The sequence below is a fragment of the Tetrao urogallus genome (assembly GCF_951394365.1).
Source record: "Tetrao urogallus genome assembly, chromosome: 1".
NCBI lineage: Eukaryota > Metazoa > Chordata > Aves > Galliformes > Phasianidae > Tetrao > Tetrao urogallus.
In genome coordinates this window covers 74,203,302-74,228,343 of record NC_136813.1, presented here as the reverse complement: position 1 = coordinate 74,228,343, position 25,042 = coordinate 74,203,302, and the positions used below count along the sequence as shown (strand labels likewise).

Below are 25,042 nucleotides of genomic sequence, written 5' to 3'. Positions count from 1 at the left end.
GCAAGCCATCGAAATCACAAGTCTGAAACACTTCTTCCCAGTGTGTTTAAGCCTTACGGTCAGCACGATTAACATTTCAAAGCTCTGAGTCTAACCTACCCAACTCACTGCTACCTTCTTTCATTCCTGCTGGGCCACAAGCACAAAGCCTGCACACATCTACCACACCGCCAGCCTCCCATTCGCTCCACCAGGTAAGAAATGTCAGTTTCACACAGCTCCTCTCAGTGGCATGAGCTACAACACATTTATCAGGCCTTATACAACCTTACTCTCTTTAAGAGACAGCTACATTATTTCAATGTACATCACTACAGAAAAAGGATCAGGAGCTCAGTGCAGCCTGAACATTCAAGTAATTTAGCCACTAAACTGTTAAGGGCAACGAGGGTGGGAAGCTCATTGAGAGATGTGCTTGATTCAGAAACCCCCTCCCAAGTAAGTGCAAAGAACTTTAAGTACCAGAAAAGGCTACACATTTTCATCATCCTTACAACAGCAACCCAAACTAGACGGTACATACACATGAACTAAAGTTAAGGGCAGCATGTAATTATTTCACATATTAACCTTGCAAAAGGAAGTGTTGGTCCTAGTTTCTCTCAGAAAAGTCAAAATATGGACATCTGTTGTTGTTGTTGTTTTTTTTTTTTTTTTTTCTTTTTAAAAGGAAAAGCCTAAATGGTTGAAGCTTCACAAGGAAACTTTGCTCGTGGCATGTTACCGTAACCATCTGAAATACCATCCCATCCCTCCCAAATAACCTAACTGGGGAGGCACCCCGCCAACTGGTACAGCATCCAGGTTGAGAGTGCAAGATCCTCCACATACGCTTCAGGAGATGTACTCGAATGGATATGTTCAGTTACAACAGCATATGCTTACATGCAGTGCATACACAGCTATTAAAACCCCTGTATGGTGGAGGCTTATGTCTTCTACACTTCAGGCAGTATATGTTTTCTTTTTTTCACAGCTCTTCTGATAATCCACAGAGATGTGTCCAGACAACGCTGGATTTCTCTAGGCAGCATAATCATATATGTTAGGGACACACTGCAGCTAAGGGGGAAAGAACGAGACCAACTTCTGTGCAACAGGATACCCAACTGCAAAACCCCACTCCACCGCCTTGCTGTACATTTTCTCTCACATTTGAATTTACCACGCTCACAGGTAGGGCAGACAGTCCAAAATAACCTTTACAACACAACCCTGAGAAGTCTGAAAAGAAGTTGTACACCCTGTTTCACCAGCTGCAAATTAACATTTTTCAAAGCTGTTTTGTTTTGTTTTTTTCCCCATACCACAAAGTATATAAAATCCCTTAAAGGTACGTTTTTCTGTATTCTGGACCTTTTTCATTCATTATGTATGAAAACATACAAGAGGGGAAAGCTGACACTTTTACTGGCCGTTAGACATCCTCATATAGATGAATTTAGGACAAATGGTAATCTTTAGTATATCGAGTGGCAACTCAACGAACAAAACCAGAATGCCTTTCCTTAAAGCAAAAAGTGACACTTTGTCACTGTTTCCCCTTACCGATGTTCTATCTGCACAGTCTTCAGTGACGGTGATTCGTGCCGTGGGGAGGAAATGCACATGCATCCTTTTATGGAAAAATATTTTCTTTTAAAAAATGAGGCAGATGTGCAACACAGTTGTGGAAAATTTATAGTTTAAGCTATTTAAAGCTGCTATGCAGCCTCCTGTACCACATAAGTCCAGTAGTTCTAAGAAAATACAGATATGGTAGAAAAAGTAAGAAAATTTTCACCACAAAACCAATAGTTACCACCAACAGAGAAAGTTATACACAAAATATATCTCTCAATACAGTGTTTACACTTCATTTTAGTCTACAGATTCAGTGCCAGGAACAGGACTTGTCAAGACAGTCTTTTCGGAACGATTTGCTGCGTGTGATTCAACATTGGGCTGGATTCCTGCTTCTGTGTCAGTGGGACTTTCCAGCTCCTCGTGGGAATTGAGTGTACAGGACTGCAACACCTGCACAGCTAGATCCACATCTGCTTCTCTGAGAGAAACTTGCTCCTTAAGGACTTCCACCTTCTCATTCAGCTCGTTCCTTTCTGTCTGAAGAGCCCTGCATAGCTTCTCCAAACGCTCCAGTTTAATCTGAAAGCCCTTGTATTCTTTATCTCTTACTGTTTTCTGAGGAACAGAAAACAAACAAGTTTCATGATACAACTGTTATTTATTTATTTTTTTATTTTTTAATTAATGGAAAGAATCACCATTATTTAATCCTGAAAATGTTACTTCATCCGATAGGTCAAATCCTACATGAGAATACCTGACACTCCACTAGAGGTGGTTTTTCTGAGAGTGACAACAGATAACTCTCGAGACTTCACAAAAGCAATCTAACTACACAATGCTAACTAAGGGCTGAGTTATCAGCTAAGATGAAGTCTCACAGGGCTATCAATCAACCCAAATACTGATAACAATGGGGAAATATGGGAATGTAAGTGAGAAGTCAGGGAGGTGGTTGAGTCAGCATCCCTGGATGTGTTTAAAAATCATTTTGGTTTGTTTGGATGTGGTGCTCAAGGACATGATTTCGGGGAGGGTTGTTAGAGTTAGGGTATTATGGTTAGGCTGTGGTTGGACTTGATGATCTTTAGGTCTTTTCCAACCTGAGCAATTCTATGATTAAGTCTATGATTCAGCAGCAGAACCCAGGTCAGAAAGTATCATATTCATAGCTCTCTAATCACCTCCTTAAAAGAAGGGAGAAAGATAAAGTCTTATAGCAGAACCTATACAGCAGTTAGGGATATCCAACAGTTCAGTAAGATCATATGTAACACATTTAAGATGGAATTCAGAAGTAAACAAGAAAAACTAAGAACAGTACTCTTACATCTGTGTGAACAGCTCCTCTCCTGCTAGAATGCAATTAAGTAATGGCACCTCGTGACAGCAAAAACAGCAGCAGTGGAAGAAAATAAGTAATTCCTTACTTAGAGATTATTTCTTTCAGGTGCATCTTACATATTTAGAACGAATCTCCACTGCAGCACTGACTGAACTTTGTTTAGCATATTAAAATACTGTCAATCCACACAACATGCATGGTTTCATCATACACAGTACCCAACCAATTGTGGGCAAGGTGGGCAAAACTGAGCAAGGAAAAAATGATGCTTCGTTGGCTTTTTTTTGTGCGCGCGATGAAAAGTTGTCATCTAAATCCAAACTTATTTTCCACCATTTGTGGAGAATAAGAGTGTACCATTACACACCAGGAAACTGGGGAGAGTCCAAGGGGAGTCTATACTTTCTTCTATTACTGAAACATATTAAGCTCTACAGAACACAGACTGCAGTGCAGAAATATTGCTGCTTAAAAGATGCAAATAATTACCTCTTCAGCCATTTGCAAAAGAGCCTTGTTGTTGTTCTCCCATTTTGTACGCCACACTATAGTTTCTTTTTCCAGTTTCTTGATCTTTTTGGTCATCTACAAAAGAATACAGGACTTGCTTCGGTAGCTTGTTTTGCAACACAGGTAAGTAGGTAGACACAAATAATTTGACTCTTCATAATGTTACTTTCAAAGTCTGGTTTGAACAAATTATGTTCTAGAAAAGTATTTCTGTGCAAAAGTAACCCTACAGATACGGAGCCTGCTTTCACAGGAAACAAGCCTGATTCCCTAGAAGGAAACAGGTTAGTAACCACTGAGAACAGCTAATGAAATTCTCAATAAAGAAGTTAAAATCATAAGCACAGCAGACCAAACCTCCACAGCACGTCTTTCATAAAACTGACACTGGGACTCAGCCACATTAAAAACAACTCCACCACAGAACATTATTCGTTTCTCTTTCACAATATGACGAATCCTTACCCCCTACCATGTTAAAGTCTCAAAATAACACACATTTTCAGAAACTGAACACTATTTTGAGATCTACAATGCATAGGACTAACAGCATGCTTTTTTATATTATTCTTTCTGATACTCTAAGTAATCCTATAAATACCTTCTCCATTTCTTGCCTGAAGGTTGTAAACAGTTCATTACTTTTTGCCATGGTAGTCTGGAATTCCTCAAATTTATCCATGTAGAGAGAAAGCTGTTGGTAAAGGGGCAGGAACATTAATAACAGCTGCATGCAAATACAGAAATATTCGTTAAGGTACAAGGGAAGATGAACACAGATGATTTTGTTGTTTATTTATTTGAAAACTCTCTCTCACGCTATCCTGCAATTTTCTTCTGAGGAATATGCAGAGACTTTCTAAAAACATGCCATTCAAATTATACACAAGAGTAATATTCTAACGGGATAAAGAAAGGGATATCATTTTTAATTAAATGTTTCAAATGTTTCACTGTATTTAGTCATTGCCAAAAAATTTGCTTCCCCACTGAGAAAAAAAAATCCCAAAAACCCAACCTGTGGACTTCAGTATAGAGGAAATTCAGCACATGGTAAGCAAAATTAAGCTCAGACAAGACGTACCGTTCCACTTTAACCAGCCAAAGCTAACAACCAAGGCTGGGACAAAATAAACATGGCTGAGTCCAGAATTCAAGATATATATTCATAACCTACAACATCAGGCCAGTGAGCAAAAATTATGGGAAGTGAATATTGACAAGGCATTCATTCAATCATGAAAAGCCCTAGTTTAATAACTGAAGAGCATTAATATTCAGTTATAGAAAAACTTCTTGCCCTGAACCACAAGGTCAGTCATAAGGACCAGCAAAATATGTTAACGAGCATAGTTTTTCCCAAAGGTTCTAACATGAAGCATAAAGCAAAAAATGCACTGCTATGAGAATGCAATTTGATGTTTGGAGAATACAGAAGTTCCAAATGCCAAGACCATTTAGTAGTAGCTTTTTATCTCAAGTGTAAGAACTGAGATAACTGGTTGCATCAGTGGTTGTATGACCATAACATTCAGGACACACATACTGCATTTTCCTCAAAAAAATAAGAGAAAAATTCATAAAAGAAATGCCTCACTTTTGACCGGTGGATTATGACTCTATTCCTTTAATGCAACTGAACTTCCTGGCTCATCTAATTCTACAACAACATTTGCTGACCACAGAAAGCCATGAGTACACCCACTGTTACTATAAAAAGCAAAAAAAAAAAAAAAAAAAAGAAAAGAAAAAAAGGCAGTGGGATTTTAAATAGAAGGTAACTTATTTGCAGATAAAACAAAATACTACATTTAAAGAAAACTATTTGGGACAAACAGCAAAAAAAACAACAACAAAACAAACACTGATGTCCAGATTCCTCCAGGCAAGGTCAATGCCAGTGAAGGGATGCACATATATTTTAACCATACACATACATACAATTCAAATCTAACTGCTTGGAAAAAGAAATAGGTAGAATACAGGGGAAAAAAATGGTCATGAAACAGCTTGCCAGGAGACTTAACAGAGAACTGGAAATTGAAGCAATAAGAAGCCTACAGTGAAAGCCCTATCCGCTGCTTCTCAGATGCTGCAATTTTAGCTGAACCTACCACTTTCCCTTGACTTGTGGGCTGAGCTCAAATGTAGCCAGTGACTGCAAGTGATCCAGAACAGTAGTACAAAAACTGTGGCCCATCTCTCCACGTTCAGCAAGTAAACAACTAAAGATAGTGTTTTCTGTGCAGGCTCAGCTTTAGGTTAAAAACTTTTAAAAACTACAAGGATAAACAAAACAATTCTTGCTTCCATTGCCCCACAGCAGCATGGAATGCAAACAGTAAAGAATAAGTCTTAAAGCCCACATGGCTAAAAATCCACAGGCACTCTACAATCCACTCTACATGAAGAGTCACAAGGGTCTCTCTGGACCAGAAAAGCTACAAAAATGATAAAATACCCTTCGAAGAGAGAAGTTTCAAAATGGGCAAAGAACAGTAAATAACCACAAAGAATGCACTGTATTATACTGCTGTTAATTTAAAAGAACACCAACTCCAGCGTTTTATTGTTTAGCATCTAGTACTCTCCAAAGGAATTCAGCAGCAACTAATGAATGTCTAATCTCTGCAGCTTATGCTATGTAATACACTACTGAGAAGTTATCTGACGAAAATACAGTTTAAGATTTAATTAAAACACCAAGGATTTTTCAAAAAAAAATAAAAATAAAAAAAAAAATCCAACATTGTAGCTGCTGAATGATAAGATGTATTTTTTTTTTCCACGAGTTTGTTACATTTCACTACAGTCAGAAAACTCTCAATATTTTTATTTTGGAAAACCTGTTATCAAAGAGTATTCCATTTTTAAAAATACCTGCTGCTTCAGCTGTGCTTCCTGTTGCTTCATCTGTTCACATTTGTGTCTGGACTCAGTAGCTTCTTTTAGCAGCTAAAAAAAAGCAAGAGAAAAAAAGCATGTAAGGAAAATATGCCTAAGAATAGCTCAAAGAACTTCATCTGTGATGAAAATGAACAAAGATTAATATAATCTAAAGGACATTCAATGACATTTCCTCACATGTACACTTTCTTATTGTCATTTTGTGGGTTTTTTTTCGGTTCTTTAATTATAACCATACCTCAATAGATATAACTTAAAAGCATGTGTTGGCATACAGAAACTATTCCGCTGAGACTTTTTTTTAGATAACAGCATGATAGAATTTATGTTTCTAGTTTGGTAGCAAAATCGATCTACTAAAATTATACAAGTACTTCATCAATGATCTATATGTAACTTATACCTCTTTCTAAACTTCTGTAATTTATTTTCCACCTTCACTTCTCCAGGCATTAATAGTACCTTTACAGATCAGTTCAAAACAATTGTGTCAATTTGAGAGCATTTTGTACATTTATCTTTGATTTTCATCAGCTTCAGATTCCAAAGTTATTTTTTAACAGTGTATACAGTCTAACAGTGGATGATCATTTTAAGATAGTCTAGGCAAAAGCCTTGCTTCTTCTGAAAACTCCGTTAAAAGACAGCAACAAACTTGTAAGACTTGTTTTTAATTGAAAGCTAACTTATTGAGAGACTGCAAGAAAACTGGAGTCTGGAGAAGAGGAAGCTCAGAGGAGACCTTATTGCACTCTACAACTTCCTAAAGGGAGGTGGTGATGAGGAGGGGTTTGGCCTCTTCTCCCAGGCAACAAACAGGACCTGAGGAAGTGGCCACAAGCTGTACCAGAGGAGGCTTAGGTTAGACATAAGAAAAAACTTTTTCTCTCAGAGTGGTCAGGCACTGAATGGCTGCCCAGGGAGGTGGTGGAGTCGCCATCCCTGGCAGTGTTCAAGATCCATCTGGATGAGGAGCTACGAGATACGGGTTAGTGCTTGTGGTAGCAGTGGTAATGGGAGGACAGTTGGATTAAATGATCCTGTAGGTCCTTCCAACCTTGTGATTCTATAACTCCTAACTACCAATATAGAAATGAAATATCAGGCATATTTTTGGGGACAGATGCTCTGGCAAGCGTACATTTCATTCTGCTTTTGTTACACCCTATAGCATAAAAACTGAACTTATAACCACACGATAGCAAGGAAGTACCTGCGATGTTTCAGAACAAAACATTATTGAATCCAGGACAAATTGAAGTGACATCGAGCCATTTACTAAGTAAATGCAAACAGTAGCACTACTTGCCTGTGTACGTGGACATTAATATTGTACACATCATACACAGACAACTTACACCTCAGTCCTGACACTGAAAAGCTATTCTAACTTTCAAAATACATTCCCAGTAGTTCAGTGTTTGCTGCCTTCGCTTTAAATCATAAGTCTGTTTTGATGTGCTGACATCTCCTTTTTAACATACACAGAATTTACTTACAAACTCTCTTTCCCGCTGATGTTTCTCCTCTGCTTCTTTAATAAGTTGGGTAGTTTGCTGGAGCTTGGCATCCACAAGTTGCTGCTGCAGTTCTTTATGCTTGAACACTTTATCAATATGCTAAAAAAAAAAAACAAAACAAAACAAAAAACAACCAAAAAAACAACCTTTAGTCAAAGATAAACTGTACACAGGTCAAAGGTACATGGATGTACATGTATGGGGGAGAAACATTCTTGAGAAGTTTTACGTGAAGAGCAGCAAACGATGGTTTCAAAATGCCTTTTTTCCCCTCTGTCCCCTATAAATACACTTTTTTTTTTGTCTTTTATAGAAGCCTAAGTTAGAAGTACACTTATTAATCATTAGAATAACTTCATCACTTAGCACATTTTTAGATATGCTACAGCAACCTGCTCTTTCTTATAAAGCTTTTATATTACTTTGAACATTTCTTCTACAAGCTCTAGTTCCAAGAAATTAAAAAAAACTCGAAACAAGAAAGGTTTGCAAACAGACTAGGCTGATGAAACTCCACAAAACAATGAACAATTATACAGCCTTAATTCCGAGCATACAGTTGCACAAAATAACTTGCTACCTTTTGTCTTCCCCAAATTATCTCATTTTATATATGTATTTATATAAATATTCCATGATCTTAAAAGATCAGGAACTGGATCTACAGTGAATTTTCTCACTGATCCAGATAAGAAAAAAAAAAGCCATATTCCAGCTCTCCTATGCCAACTAAGAACTAACAGTGTTTAGTCTGGTTAGTTTATGTGTTGATTGCAATTAAGGCTAGCTCAGTGCTAACATACAGTCATTTCCATAACTCCAGTCCAAATATATTCTTAAGGCAATATAGCTTAGGATGATTCAACACCAACAACAAGAACTACAACGTAGCTTGTAAAAAAGAATCTTAATGAAGTAACAGATACAAGATAATGACTACTGTTTCCTCTCACAATATAATGTGAAATTGCACTTTCAAGGAATTTAATATTAATGTGTACTCATGTTGAAAATAACTTTCCTAAGTTGTTTAGTCCAAATGCCCACCAAAACTAGAGACAACTTCAAAGTGATCAGGTTGTTCTGAATACCTTCAACGACAAAGAAAGTCTCCAGATCTCCAAACAACTTATTTCTGTTTGGGGACCTTGACAGTGAAACACTGTTTACAACGCACTTTGAACACAGAGATGCAAAACCACAGGAATGGCAGACAGTGAGCCAAACAACCACGTCACTTTTCAAGGCAGTGAAGTAAAAAGAATATTCTTAAGTCATATATATGGTGGGTGTCAAGTGGTAGGGTTTTGGCCCCTTGGAACAATTACTGAATCCTTGTAAAGAACTAACAGAATCCCACCAGGAGCACAATGTAAGTACCTCTTCTCGCAAGGCATATTGCTCAATGAGCTTCTTCAGTTTTTCCCCCAGCTCAATATTTTCCTGACGGAGCTTGGCGTTATGTATATCATGCTGTTCCAGTTGAGCCTGAATTTCATTCAGAGTAATCTGGAAATGTGCAGTTGCTTCTTTTCGCCTTTCCTCCTCTTCACGTGCTTGCTGGATGTTTTCTTCCTTTTATGAGAAATTATTAGAAAGTAATGATGCTCAAGCCAGACCACGTGCCTTTTCCATACATTTTAGTCAGAAATGATGGCAGTAATTCACTTCTGTACAGTTTCAAGTTCTAAATTGTTAATACCACAATTGTTATATTATACTGATCTATCCACATGAAGTATCTGGAAGTTCCAATGCCTTTAGAGAACCTTGTTCTTATTCTTATTGGCATTTCAAGATACTGCATACATACCTTTGCAAGAATAAGAATTACCTAAATGTTAAAAACAGAACTGACACTGTAATGCAATTTCCTACGCTGACTACAGATAAGAATCTCATGGCTCTTCCATTTTACTCCTAGAAACTGTATTCTGACATAATTAAGCCTCTTTTCTTTCCTGATACATTGACATTTCATGCCGCTGTTATTTCAGTTGTGCTATTTTTTTCAGCAGTCATCACTACTGCTCCCAGAAATAAACATGACAAGACCACAGAGTACAAGTAATATGACCTATCAACCAGTTTAGAGAATAGTTCAAAGCCAGCTGAACTACCCTCATGTTCTTTACCTTAAAAATCAGGTACACGGGATAAAGCAGTAAGCGAAAAACAGCAGGTTTAATTTTAAGCAATGATCAATAAGAAGGATCTTCACCACCACGCATCATAATTTATGCCAACAGACTTACCTTTAAAGTCTTGTTGTGACGCTGAAGCTCCCGACAGAGAGATTCCAGTTTGCTGCGTGCCAAAATGGCCTTGCTATGCTCGCTCTGCAAGTGGACTTTCTCCTTCACAACTTGTGCTTGCTTTTTCTGCAGTATCTTCATCTGCTTTTGAACATTCCGGCTCTCTTCCAACTAACATTAGAGTGCATGTGTGAAATAAATATAGCCAGGATTATCTCTATGCATCTACGAAAGCAGACTGAACATGTAAACATTTCAGATGAAAGCAAAGAAATCAAATAATTTCATCATTTGAACCTCTACCACTGATCTTAGAGAAACACCCAGCATCCTAAATATGTAAGGACAGAAGAGGAAAATACACACATTCCAACTTGACAAAGAGCATGGACCACAGACCTATTGACCGTGAGCTATCAGCCTGTGTTCAACTACAGGGGCAGGACTAGCCCTGAAAAAGGAGGATGCAGCAGATACAATTAAAAGCTGAGACTGGCATTTCAGCAAGCCATAGTTCTTTCCGCTCTTATCTGTAAATTACACACAACTGTTTATCAAGCATGCCTTGTTTTTAACATCAAAAAGAAGAAAACCATGAAACTGCATTCTTGTCAGCAGGTGTTCCTACTGAAGCAAGAAGCAGTTGATAACATTTTGTAAAATGCTAAGTTACTTCAGAGAAAGGAACAGACACAACCAGCAGCCTTGACACAAATCAAGTCAAATTACTAAAGCTGCATAGCCCAGGCTTTGTTGACTTAGAAGATATGTAGCCTCAACCACGTGAAAAAAAAACTTTTGAAATCGTTTTCTTTATACTATTTGGATGACATTGCTAAACTTTGCATCAGGGCAGATCTACTTCAAAATCTACTCTATGAACATCCAGCAAATTGAAGAGTTTCTTGCAACAACACCTAGTTGAGAGCAAGTTCCATTGCATTTGATTTTTGGGCTCCCCAAGAAACCATATTATTTAGGGTTTGATCTACTGTAAAGGTATTAACAACATTAAGTGGAATACTGCTCCTTATCAGTGCCTCAGCCTCAGGACACCACAGGAAGAGAAGGCTGGCATTCAGGAATATCACCATGATGGAATACAACAACGGTTTTCTGAAAGAGCTCAAAATAATGCTAAAGCGCAGAAGAAAGAATAAAGTTAAGGATCACCACAAAGCAGCAAATAAAATCTGTATTTCACCTAGTTTGGAGCAAAGTAACCTTAAGGAAATATTTTGATACACAAATATAAGAAGCCCTTTTCTTGGTTGGACAGAAAAAAAACACTTTAAGTGGCTCTACTGTCTGCATGCCTATCAAACTTCAGGCCTGTAAAAGTACACCAGTGAGACATATCACCAAGGATGCAAACCTTCCTGCGTCACAAACTGATCTTCTGATAGATTCCAAAATAGGAAAAAAAATTGTGGAAGATCTTTTGCCAGGAGAGTGGCATTCCTACCTTTATTGTACAGTCCTTTTCATGAGACACCACTGAAAAACCTGACAGTGAGCTTTAAAGATGATGAATCTTTAAAAAAAGAAAACAAGCATTGTAGGTGCACTGTCATAAACTGTCAGTTCAAACCTCTGCTGGCATTAAATCTGACACCTATGCCAGTGGTTCACCACCATGATCATGAAGGAAAGAATGCATCTTAAAAGGAGCACAACCAAATCAAAATGAACCTAAGGTAAACAGGGCACCACTAAATACTAACACTAAACTACTGTTACACCTGCATGAGCTCCCACCCGACTTCCCACGATGCTGAGAACTGCTAGAGAGAGCAACTGGTTCCCTAGGTTGGGGATTCTAACAACAGACTGCAGACCTTCTCCCATAAGAAGCAAAAAAAAAAAAATCACAACGTGAACAGGTCTGTCTTGATTGCCAAGCTACAGGAAGGAACTGATTATCATTTAATCTAGCAGTTCCTCAATTACTTAAACATCTTTCCTTCAACAAGAAAACTCAAAAAATAAAAATGGTGCAGACTGTTTTCTCTCAGAAGAATTATGGAATTCATCCTAACCTAGATCCTCATGCAGGCCATCATCTCTGACTTGACATGAGAGCCGTCTGCTCAAATAGGAAGGGCACCACATGCACAAACAATTGTTTATAAAATCCAACACGTTTATTGTATTTTCTCTCAATATCCTCGAGTTGTACTACAGAATGGTTATTGTTTCTCATTTAGAGGAAAGTGATTTCTTAGAGAAGTTGTTAGTTTTGAAGGAAATTCACTCACGTGAACAAAGAACACACACGTGAGACCAAGAAAAAACTAAGCAAAAACATATCAGACCTCCAAGGAGGACTCTGGATTTGGGGAAAAAAAAAAAAAGAGCTAACAACATGTATTCTTAAATAGTTATTGCTTCTGTGACTAGAAAGTTTTTGTACTAGCTCATTAGCAAAGCTCTGCAGACATCGATATTCTCAAAAGAAATGCAGTTTATTTCAGAAGTTCTGTCATGTTGTGCAGCCATTATGTTTATTGTGCAGCCATTTTCAGAAATGTTTCCACACATACTACACCTGACAACAAGAGAAAGCAAGCTTTGTGTTTTTTAAGCTACTCAGCCGTTTGCTTTTACTTTCATTTTGCAGCTACAAATATGGTGGAAAAAAACATGCAGGTGTTATTTCCATTCTTGGCTGTCCCCATATCTCAAGATGAACAAGTGCAGCAATTTTCATCTCCAGACACATTTCAGAAAGACAACTTATGACCCAATAATCCACCCAATTTTGTCATCAATTACTTTAGAGATTAAGTTGTTCTGTGTCATTTAGAGTAGGAATGCACTCTATGATCAGTAACTGAATGTGCTCTCATGAAACCATGACACATGTTCTGCCTTTTTGATCTGTTACTGAAGAAATCTGTGTGTATGATCACAGAGCAAAATTGCACCTTCTGATTCTACCTTCAATCCCTAAGAAGTTAAGCAGAACTAATTTATTTCAAGTCCTTGGCAAAGTATGTTTTTTCTCTTTATGCTAAAATGCAGGTGTAACCTAGGAAAATACTGTCTTCCAAAAGAAAAATCATTCTGTTAATCCTAGTGTTATGATTCAGTACAAGGTTGTCAAAAAGTTATAATCTAGTTTACCTTTAGTTTTAGACAGTCTTGCAGAAAGGAAAAGACTAAACACAAGCTCTGCTGGAACAATATTCACGAGAAGCCTGTGTGTTCATTTCTGCCTGCCAACACTGTGAAACTTTCAAAATCATTAACCATCCTGTATTAGAAGTTCTTGCATTCCACCGTTAACACATGAATAACTCTTGCTATCTTTACAAATTACTTACCAGATCAGCATACTTTTTGCACAAAGCCGCCAACTTTTCCTCTGGGGTAGAAAGCGTGTTCAAAGCTTGCATTAATAATAGTACTTCTTTTCCTATTAAAAGAAGGAAATATGACCTTATTGAGGAGAAAAAAAAACTTACCAGAACAGCAGCTTGTCTTTAAAAGTAAAATGCAGAAGTGCGAGAAACTAGTGTGACTTAAGCTGTTTTCTGGTTTGATAGCTGCATAATGCGAAGTCATCACAGTACGAATCATTTTACTTGACTGTATGCCATTACACAACTTGGATAGCAAAAGTTACTTCAATATTAAAACCACAAAAATATTTTTGTTTGCCTTACAACAGGAAAGAAAAAGTTGAATTAATTTAAAAGGTTGAAGTTTAGCTACTAAAAGATATTCATAAAAGTGCTTTTAATATGCCTTTGGAATTCAAACACCAGCAGTGAGAGCACTAAAGACTGCAATCACAAATTTAAAAATTAATCCAACAACCAGGAAGTTAAAAAGCTAATTAGTAATGACAGAAAAAAAAAAAAAAAAACAACAAACAAAAAATCATGCTGTAAAAACAGCAATATCAGCAGAGGGACTCTTACATACGCATTGAGAACTGTTTTTTCCTAAGTATACATTCTATCATCCTTAACAAAGTATTCTAAGTGGTTCTGGTTACAAAATAAAGATGAGACAGAACACACCTAAAGTTTTCTCTTTGTGCTTTTCGCTCTCTGGATCTTGTTGGCCATCAGGTGGATCAGTACGGGTTTCCTCTCTTCCAGGAGTCTCCTCACGAGACTCCTGAGAGCAGCACGTGGAACCTGGGAGCTTTCTGTTCTTTGTGATATACTCAGTTCCTTCCAATGTGTCCGTGTTTTCCAGGCCGTCACAGTTGGGCTGCGTATGCTGTAACACTGTGTTAGACAATTCATTGCACCTGCTGTTCATCAGCTGATCCTGGTTATTCATTCCCATCTCCTGGGATCCAGCTTCTTCCATTGCACCAACAACCAACTTCAGAAATGAAAGGAAAAAGCAGAGATCAACAATCAAGCAGTGTATTTAAAATGGAAACTTCCACTTCTACGTGGCATGGGCAAAAAAAAAAAGAGTAAAAGTCCATTGTCATTCATGTTGATCAAGGTGATACTTACTGCCATATATAAATAAACGTAAACAGAATAAGGCTAAGGAACAATGAAGAAAACAGCACAACAGTCCAAAATACTACTTTTCCTACTATTAGCAATTTCAGTACATCGTCACCACAAAAACATTTACATGGAGATATGCTTGTGAAGTTCCAAAACAAATGTGACATCATCTGAGTTATTAAATCACTCAAAGTTAACTGAAAACATTTCTCCATTACACTTCTTAAAAGTGTATCTCAAAAATCAACAATAAATGTAGGAAATATTACGTACGTAGAAAAATAGGATCGGGAAATTGAAATAAGAATGTATCATGATTAAGTACTGCTTTATTACATACTATTACATACTAGGCTCAGAGAACTGAAAGATAGCAGTTTTAAAGTCATTCAAGAGCTGTACCAAAAGAAAGGTCAAGAAATTCATAGAAACACATTTCTTCAAGGATAAGAGCTTAACCTACTTCAATCAGACGTGACGGACAACTTATGATTGGAGACAACCCGTCTAACAAGAACGATAAACAGGTCTAGGAGCACATTCATTTTCAAAATATTGAAATTCACCCCCATTGAATCATCCCCAAAAGCTTTAAAAGTTACAGCAAAGTAGTTACAGAACCAGGTCTTGTTTATGTGCAGAGCGATGTTGTTTAAGCACAAATGAATTTCAGATTATGTTTTACTGTTAAAAATAATGTTAATGTCTAACACCAGGAATTGGCACTGGGTTGTACATTCTGCGTGGATGGACCATCTTCCCGTTCAAAAGCAAGTAGCCAACATCAAAGGAACACAGCCAACACTAATAATATACTTCAAGATACAGTCCAAATCCCATTTTCTTTAGCAGGCTTCAAGTAATTTGAAATCATTAAACTAACATGCATATATATTGTATGTATATATATTTTACATATTGTAAAAAAACACATGCATGACAGCTTAGTTGTTCGCTACAACCAAAGCAAGTCCCCTACATTAGACCTTATCTCAAGGTAAATTCATTCTTGTGAAGATGGAATTAAAGCAGTACATTTCAGGAAGGACAATAAGTTTTGCAAATGTAAATAATCTGTACAGACATTAAGCAGCAACTTCTGACTTATCAAAGATTTTCACTTTGCACTGCTCTCTAGAAGTGTAGAAAGCACTATGGACAAACACATTGTAGCTTTATCTTCTTCCAGTCATGCCAGACAATGTGCTTGATGAAAGCTTCCAAAGGTAATAAACACATGGACAGAATTGATGTAATCAATGATCAATCCCAAGGTTTTTCTTAGAGCTCTAAAACATGCTCTTTCCTCAGATTGTCTTAAGCCATGAGACATCCTTTGCATGGGAAAGGCTCACTACTCCCAAGTTCAGCAAACGAGAGCTTCTTCCTAAAAACATTATGAGATATGAAACACGTACAGCTCATTCAAACTTTGTGAAATGAATTTTGTACAAACGGTTAAAAACAGAGCACGGGGCTTCTTTAAGAAACACAATTTGTCCAGAAGCCGAATACAGAGTACTACAGGGCTCACATTACACTGGCAAAGCAGGAAAGTTCAGAGCATGAAACTGAGGCAGAACTGCAGTACCAACAACAGCTGAAATGTGCTGTTTTTCCCCATTATGTGTGACGTCAGCTTCTAGCTCAGATTCCTGACCCTCAGAAGCCTGGCAAGCAGTAGGAGAAGCCTGCCCCAACCTCAAGAGTTTCTGGGCAGAGGCAGCATTTTCAGGCTTTCTGAAATTCATGAAGAGACTCAGGAATTTCTTTTAGAAAGTGGAGCACAGAAGCACCCCGCGCTCCAACAGGCAGCAGGTAGGCCTGGCTGGCACACAGCGAGCAGCAGCAGCGCCCAGGCAGCGCTCTTGTAATCACTCCTCATTCCCCTCTTTCAGACCACCTCCCTGTTGTGCTGAGAGCAGCATTTGTGCAACTTGTTCTAACAAAGCTTATAGCCAGATCAGTCCCTCGGCCCAGTTCACTGCACAGCAATAGGCCATTCTGCCAACCGCACAGAAGAGCTCGCGATGGCTGGAAATCAGCCAAGACGTGAGAGACGCTAAAAAAAGGTCGGCCTGATCACAGCCGGCGCGTGAGGAACTGAGCCAAAAATACCTCATCCTAACCACAGAAGCGCAGGTAGCATGGACTCCTGCAGTTCTAGAGCACCGTCAGCAAGAAGGCGTCCACAAGAAGCTATTTTCATCCATGAAAACTCCTTCTTCTACTGAGGAAAAGTGAAAAACTACTGGCAGGGGCACATATGTGGCCAGGGACTGAAAAACACCCACTCCGCTAGCACACTGCCTCAGTACCTTACATATCCCTCATTTCTGAGCTGGCGTTTATACGCATGTTCCAAAGCACCTGGCAGCTTTGCTGAGTGAACACCATCACCTCATTAATTCAGCAGAGCTTTTTCTAGAAGTCAAATTAGGTGTCAGTCCAATTCTTTACTGACAATAATAATCCTTCAATTCCAGGAGCTTCTCTATTCTTGGACAAAGAAAAAAAAAAAAAAGCCATGAGGCCATCAGATTCATTCTCCCAAGTCTAGCACAGAAGGTAGCAGTCACCCACCAGAAAACTGAGGATCAAGATTGGTGTGCATGTGCCCTGTATATTTCAAATAGACTTCAAAATAATAGCATGACATTTCCAATAACGAAAGAAAGCATCTATTGAGCTTTTCAAGCTTTTCTTCGTTTTCCAATGAACGTGGAACAAATTGAATCTTACTGACAAGCAAGCCTGCGTCATCCAAAGCTGAAGCACAGCATGGCAGGAGACCATTTTGGTATTAATATTCAATTTTCTTGGCTTAAATATAATTAGGAACTGGTGATGATGGGCTAGAATAGGTTAGAGAAAGGGTTACAGAAAGGCAGCAATACCAACAACTTGATTGATTACATACAAGACTAAGTAAAAAACAAGTTCAAATCCCATCAAATTGTCATTCATAAATCCTACTAGGACTGACAGCAATGGGGCAACATAGACAAACTCTAATGCATTTAACCTAAATTAGAAAGTGTTTATTTTTCATTTTAAGCACCGAGGAGTCTATTACTGCCTGACAGGTGCCACGAATGCTAACAGCTAGATGACCTCCTGATAATGATTAACAACATTTTCACTTCAGTGTTGCAAGCTGTCACTTCAGAGAGTAGATAGCCAACATCTTGGCTTTCCTGAGCCACACTGAGAGAAGAGGAATCGTATTGGGCCACATATTAAATACAATACATAGTCCATGCATATAAGTTAAAAAAACTTCTAATAGTTTTAAATTAAAACAACAACAATGAAAGCATAAGACTTGGGGGTTGGACATGCATGCTTTAGATCTGCAGCAGCCTTTTTACACTTTGCTCTTCAGACACAAAGTACAAATAATTTCAGATTTGGTTGAAGTATATAAGTAACAACTGCCACGTTGAGAATGTTATGGTCTACACTGTATAAGTATTGCTAAAATTGTCCTTCTTACTGAAGGAATGGACAGAACAACCCAAACCATTACCTTTTTCCCTCCAAAATTCATGCTAATCAGACGAGTGAACTTCTCAGTTTAACATTCCAGCCAGAACAGAGCACTTCCAACAGTGCATTGTATAATAGTGCTGATTCAGTACTGACTGCATAAAAACAAAACAAAGCCACCCCACCAAAACCCAGCTACTGAAATTACTACTATGGTTTTAGCTGCTACCACGGTCATTCAGGTTACAGCCGCTTCCAAGCAGATTTAATGACACACGGATTATAATTTGAAAGACCTGAGTAAGATTGTAACATACCTAAAGACTTTCAGTAAGAAAAGAACATCCTGCACAACAGATGAAGCACTTTATACTGTAATATTTCAAAAGTATTTAGCAAAATTAAAAACTCCTCCATTACAAGTAAAATACCTGCTACATACGTAGCTGTGAATCCAGCTATTACAGGACACTGATATTTCAGAATAAGCACAACCATCTTTAAGCCATTTAAGACAGGGCTAGGCAGCTTGAGGATGCCTGCAGGAATAATATTCATAACAGCACTCCTCTTGAAAAACCCCAGAGTTTCAGGTCAGCAGCCTGCTATGTTCTCTCAACTCATGCCTTGATCAAGCAGGTGCGTATCAGAAAGACTCTACCTTGCTTCGCACCTAGAAGGTGAGAGCACAAAGACAGGCACCCTACTTATGAAACTGCCTTATCTTATGATCACTTATGATCACAAGGCATTAAGCCAGTGTTATTCTATGTCAAATTCTATGTTGCCACTGCAGTCACATTCCCTACATGAGAAGGCCTATACTGAGCCTATCCTACCATGGGCAAACATAGTGTGGGCAGATCCTTTTCTGTTCCAGTACCTATGAAGTACCATGTTGTTCTATCTAAAAACACTCTGTGCATATTGTTGGGTACTAACCTACCAATACTTTGCATCTCTGTATCTCTTAATAACAGATCCTAATTAGCAGCTGTCATAACTTCCTGTTTCTCCTAAACGTTAGCAAAGCACCTGAAAAAAAATAAACAACCAAAGCATTTCCTACACTCCCCATAGCAATGGATGGTCCATACTGTAAGAAGGCCTTTACAACCTCTGCCTTCAGAGCTGTTAATGCTTTTCAAAAACATCCCAGAAGCTTCAAGAAGAACATATGCACATAACCAACCAATTACACTAAAATCTTGTGCCAAGAAGTATAGAACTTTATCCTAAGGGTTTACAGAGCAGAACAAGCTTTTACCATCCCAGAATTTCACTTTTACTTGCTAACACACCAAAACTCGATCTGAAAACACATATAATAGATTTCTGCTCACCATAGATACTCAAGACAACTTCACTTAACATAACTGTACTGTGCTAAAAATCAGTTTAAAGTCACTTTTGGTGGTAATTTTTTTTTCTCCCCCACCCCCCCCCCCCATGTTTTTTTTTTTTTTTTTTTTTCCCCTCCCAGAAAAAATAGCTTTTTGGTATGCCACAAAATTGTAGCTTGAATTTTACAGCAGGTGCACCTTCCAGCATCCACTGGTCTAGCATCCAAGTGCTCTTGTGACCACAAGACTAGTTTATTAAGTTTGCTTCTCCACGTCATACTTCTGTATGCTATGTTCACTAACCTAAATAGCCACGCAGTTTAATTACAACTTTCTGAGAAAAATGACGGCCTCTGAGGCGGCTTCCCCTCTGAACAGGGATCTCAGCTGTGAGGTCATAAAGTCATTTCCAACAAGTACTTCACCCTGCCCTGTCATTACACTGAGAGTGATGCTCTCAGCACTCCTTTATCTGCCTTCAGAACATTGGACTCCACCTCAGTGTTACTCATCATCACTGCAAGGTGAGGTGTCCCAGCACAGCAGGAGGAACGTTAAGAAACAAATTCTTGAACGACAATATTTTCTCTTCATAAATATTAGAAGTACTGTGTTATTTCTCTTCATAAATATTAGAAGTAGTATGTTACTAGAGCTGTTGGCCTTGCATTTAAGCCTTTAATATTGGCTCAGGCACTTAGATTTTCTCATACCTCTGCTCAAGGTCCTTGTTTTGGTGCCCTTTCCATTTTTCCTGCATTCTCTCTCAGTGGCCTTGACACACAGAACTCCTGCTTTCAAAAATAGCTTTTTTATTTCATAGAATCACTAAGGTTGGAAAAAGATGTCTAAGGTCACCTAGTTCAACAATCAAACCATCACACCATGCCCACTGACCATGTCCCTCAGTGTCACATCTACACATTTCCTGAGCACCTCCAGGGACGCTGACTCCACCACCACCCTGGGCAGCCTGTGCTTCTCCACTCTTTCTGAGAAGAAACTATTTTGCACTATTTTGGTTAAAAAAAACCAAGCAACAACAACAAAAACCGACATGAGAAAACACTTCCTGTAGCTCTAGCAAAATTCTCACTGCTGGAACCCAAGGCCTATATGGAAACCGTACAGAGCATGCTGCTGCACATGTCACCAGTGCTTTTTAATGCAAGCACCTAAGACAGGTGTTAATTTAAAAAATATTTAATAAATACAGCGTGAATCACTTCCCACAGAGATGCTTCACTTCCTTCTTACTCTAAATTGTTTTTCTGTCATCTGCACTTCTGCAGAAAGCTGGTGGACAAGTTCTTAAGTCTCAAGAAAGCACTGCACAAGGAACCTACAAAGAAAGACACTCCAACAGGGGGAATACACCTGAAAGAGACTGTCAGACGACTTTTAGTTCTTGAAAGCTACTCGAAGTAAAAATTATCCAATACTCCCTGCTATGTTTCAAGGGGGTTGAGTTCTACTCCGTACCGCCGTGCGAATTAAGCGATGCTGCGATTTCCGATAACGAGGGCAGGGCTAAACACGCCACCTGCCTCCTCGCGGACCAAAGCCGCGCATCCCTTCAGAGCAAAGATCTCTGGGGAAGGGGCGGGGGGCACAGCCTCCGACCGGTACCGGCTCCACCACGTGCTGCCAGCGGCCCCCGCGCGCGGGTAGGCGGCGCCCCGCCTCCGTCCGCGGAACCGCCGGGGGGGCGCCGAGAAACCCCGCCCCGCGAGCCCGGCGCGGCGCCCCCCGGGGAAGCGCGGCCTCCTGAGAGCGGCACCGCCCCCACAGCCAGAGCGCCGCGGAGCGCGGAGGCCGCGTGGGGCCGGAGAGCGAGGCGCCGCGAGCCGGCGGGGGCAGAACGGAGCGCTCCCCGCCGCGCCGCTCTCACCTCTGGGCTGCCGCTGGCGCCCACCACCGCCTCCTCGCCTCCCCGACCCTGACTGTGGCGCCGGTTCCGTCCCGCCGCGCCGCCGCCGCCGCCGCTGCTGCCTCCTCCCCGCGCTGCCTCCGCTCCGCGCGTCGCCATGATGTGACGGCAGCATCCAAACAAGCTGCCCAGCCGAGCGCACCGGAAGCTCTCCCGGACGCCCGCCCCTTTTCCGCCGGCAGCCAATCGCCGCGCCGCTCTCCGCCTCACGTGGGAGGTTCGCGCCCTCCCTGCTCCCCCCGGCCCGAGCGCGGCTCTCTCCCCCGGCAGCGATGGGGCTCCCCGAGGCGAGCGGACTGCGCTTCCCGGCGTGCTCCTCGCCCGGGGCCGAGCACGGCATACCTGGAGCGGCCGTCGGGTCCGCCGTGGGGAACTCTGGGAGACGCAGTCTGAGCGGTGCACCGAAGCCCCTCGCGGGACAGCGGGAGGCCGCTGAGGCTCGCAGCGCTGTTGTGGGGCGAAGAGCTTTATCGCGGGCTGGTGGCGACGGGAGAGCAGCTCCCTCCCTGCTCCCGGCTCTGCTCCGCCTCCCGGTGCCGATTAACGCTCTGAGGCGCCTTCGTCACCGCTTTGAAGGGACGGCCGAGCGGCGCCGCGGGCTGACCCGGTTGTCTGTCAGGTGCCGCGTTGCGCAAGGCGGGCAGCCGGCACCGGCGCTGCGAGCACAGCCTGTAACTGCAGCCAACCTACGTGGTTGTTAGCACATTTTAGAATAATACTGCTTTCCGAACTGGGCACACGTAAACAATCCGTTCGACTCCTTTCGAGTGTTTCTTTCATGGAATATCCCGAGTTGGAAGGGACCCGCAAAGGATCACGGAGTCCAACCCCTGGCTCTGCACAGCACCACCCAAAAGTTGTTTGAACTCATCAGTGACAACACCTTGATCATAACTAAAACAAAACGTTTTAAAAACTTACTGATAACGATGGTAAAACTGTGACATAAAGGCATTAATTCTTTTCTTACAGCGTTCTTACTACGTTTAAGGCTGGGAGGAAACTGTTGAAATGCAGAAGTAAATTTGATTCTGTCCTTTTCAGCTTCCACTGACCTCTTCAAGAAGCTTTAGACTAACCAGACTCTTCTTTGGAATACTTTCTTCCTGGTTCCAAATAGAAACTGAACTTCTTGCGCTGTTACTTTTCACAAAATGAATAATCAAAAAAGAACATGGAGGAGGGAGACGGAAGGAAAAAAAGCAACCAAACAAGTCACCACTCCTTTACTTCACAAGGTCCTAAAATTAAATGATGACAGAGAAATTATCCTAGGGCCTTACCTAAACAGTCCTGTAAACATCTACTGGCTTAATGCTCAGCTGTAATTAAAAAAACAAGCAAGATGCCAGGATGCATAAAGAATGGGATGAGGAGTAGAACAGAAAAATAGAAGCTGCATGTGTCATCTGAGTGGTGTGTTCTCCTGCGTGCTCCTTGCTGATGTCACACCTCCATTCCTGAGTGAGGGCTCCAAAGCTCAGGGACAAGAGCTGGAAAAAAGAGCTGGATATTTGTACTGGTAAGAATTATTGCCAGTTACAGGCTATTGCAAATGTTTTCTGAAGGAGAATACAGATGTCGTTCATGGGCACCCAAAGGCAAGTCTTCAGTCATGCCTGAGTGGATGATCGGTCTGGGAATCCAGTTAACCCTGCTCTGCCTGACCCTCATGTTGTTTTTCACACCTGCCAGCACTGAAGTTCACATAGCCAAGGCAGATTCCCCATCACACCCTAGCTTTTCAGTCTCCAAAGATGGGCAGCTCAGCCACCTCCACTGGTAATAACTCAGTGGCCAGGAACCAACGCAAAAATGGCTAGTTGTCTCAGGGCAGGCATCTTCATGAGTTCTCCCTGCAGGCATTTAGGGCCAGCAGGAGCTCAGTCACCGCTCAGCTGACACAGACACAGCGTGCTTGCTCTGCCAGTTCCTTCACCTTACTGATCCTATGCTCCAGTATTTTTGCCTGCTTAGGGAATGGTTCCAGGTCTTTCATTCACATTCCCACTACTTGAGGCTGCTTCCCACCAAGACAGTTCACTGTTTCCATATCCACACTAAATGTATGCCAGGGCTTCTCTCTGCCCGAGTAATGCTCTCAGAGTAGCATTTTTCATCCACCCAACACATGATGGGCTTGAAAGTCCTGTTATACGTGATACAAGATGCAAGTTGGTGATGATACAGCAAAAGCAAAACTTTGATGTTTAAATTGCAGGCATCGACATTACAAAAGAGTGCACAGCCAGCACTAACATTTCTGAAATCAGCAGGAGAAGCAGCTAGATGTAATTGATGTATTCACTAGTCATTATTTAGCTGTTAAATTGGGTCATTTCTCCTCAATGGGACAGAAAACATAGAGAAACAGTAACTTTATCTAGCTCTGAGCATCCACGTTAGAGTATGGAAACCAGCACTTCAGAGAATAAATAAAGAAAAGCAATTGCAGCATTAAGGTTTGGCGCATGCTTACAATTCAAAGAGTGCACACTCTTTGAATTATCTTTGTCTTATTTATAGCATCACGTATCAAAACAGGTATGAAATCTTTACCCAATTTTATATATGCCCCTTAACTAATTGCATTTCTCTTCTGGCTTTCCCTGCTTTGACAGGATCACAAACATTGAGAAAAAGTAATTTTTCTACCCGTGTGGTTTTGGATAAAGCACATGTCTTAAGAACATCTGGAAAGGTTTGTCAGAGCCTCATGAATCCCTGAGTTGGCAAAGGAAAACTATTCACAGTCTGTGCCATAATGAAAAGCACGCTTTTACAAAATGAAGCGTGATTCATTCTTCAAGTGAAGTTCTGCAGAGCACTGTCTTGTTAAAAATGACAGTGACAAACTAATGATAATTATTTGGGTTGCTCCTCCTCTTGCAGCGCTGTTTAGTTAAAAGCAACAGCTTCAAAGTACCTTATGAGTCCCTGAATATGTTTAGGTACAGTAATACCTACATTTGTATTTGCATGTTCTACAGCGTGGCTGCTATTGCTTCTCAGGGCATTGGTAACTAACCAGATGCACTTCATCTTCCTTTAAGTAACAGCTGTTGCAAAGTCAAAGAGTCAATAGTATTGGAGAGTCCAGCAGTTCAAGGATGCATCTCACAGTCAGGTGATACACTCATGCACATAGGGTTATTTTAGTAAATACATGAGGTAAAAATGGGCATACTGTGCTGTACTACACGCACAACCCCATCAACTTAATGGGAAGATGGTCAAACAGCAGAGAAAAATACTTTCATGATCCAAATGAACAGATAAAGTAAGAAAAAATTTTTACTTAACTCTGGAAATCGAAAAGGTTTTTGTTGTTTTTTTTTAAAGAGAATGACTACAAATGGCTTAAGAAAGCTATGCCTTTTATTTCATACTAACCTGAATCGCTCCCAAGCAATCTTCTCTTTGTTTCACAAAAGTTAATTCCAAAATCTTCCAGCTTAATTTCTTCTGAAGAAAACGATTTAAAAAGTTTGCTTGCTTTTCCTCAATGTTTTAAATGACTAATTTTTTTTTTGTTACATCATCTCTTCAGTTTAATATTCTGTTATTTAGCTCCACAACCACCCACCTCCCTTTGGTTTCACACTGCTGTTCTTTTGCTGTATTTTGCCATCCACACGACTCCAGTCCAGATCAACTTACGTTCACCTTGTTACTACAGAAGTAGAACAGACACTT

General features: G+C 40.3%; 1 protein-coding gene across 1 annotated transcript; it reads right to left on the bottom strand.

The window, feature by feature from the left end:
• Positions 1–1,860: 1,860 nt before the first annotated feature.
• TXLNG (taxilin gamma) lies at positions 1,861–21,445 on the bottom strand (the record flags this gene model as incomplete). Its single annotated transcript, XM_079540297.1, has 10 exons — positions 1,861–2,181; positions 3,401–3,496; positions 4,023–4,115; positions 6,302–6,376; positions 7,828–7,947; positions 9,229–9,423; positions 10,104–10,274; positions 13,430–13,521; positions 14,132–14,444; positions 21,308–21,445. 10 exons carry the CDS (start codon positions 21,443–21,445, stop codon positions 1,861–1,863), a joined length of 1,614 nt encoding a protein of 537 aa, XP_079396423.1.
• Between the last annotated feature and the right edge of the window lie 3,597 nt (positions 21,446–25,042).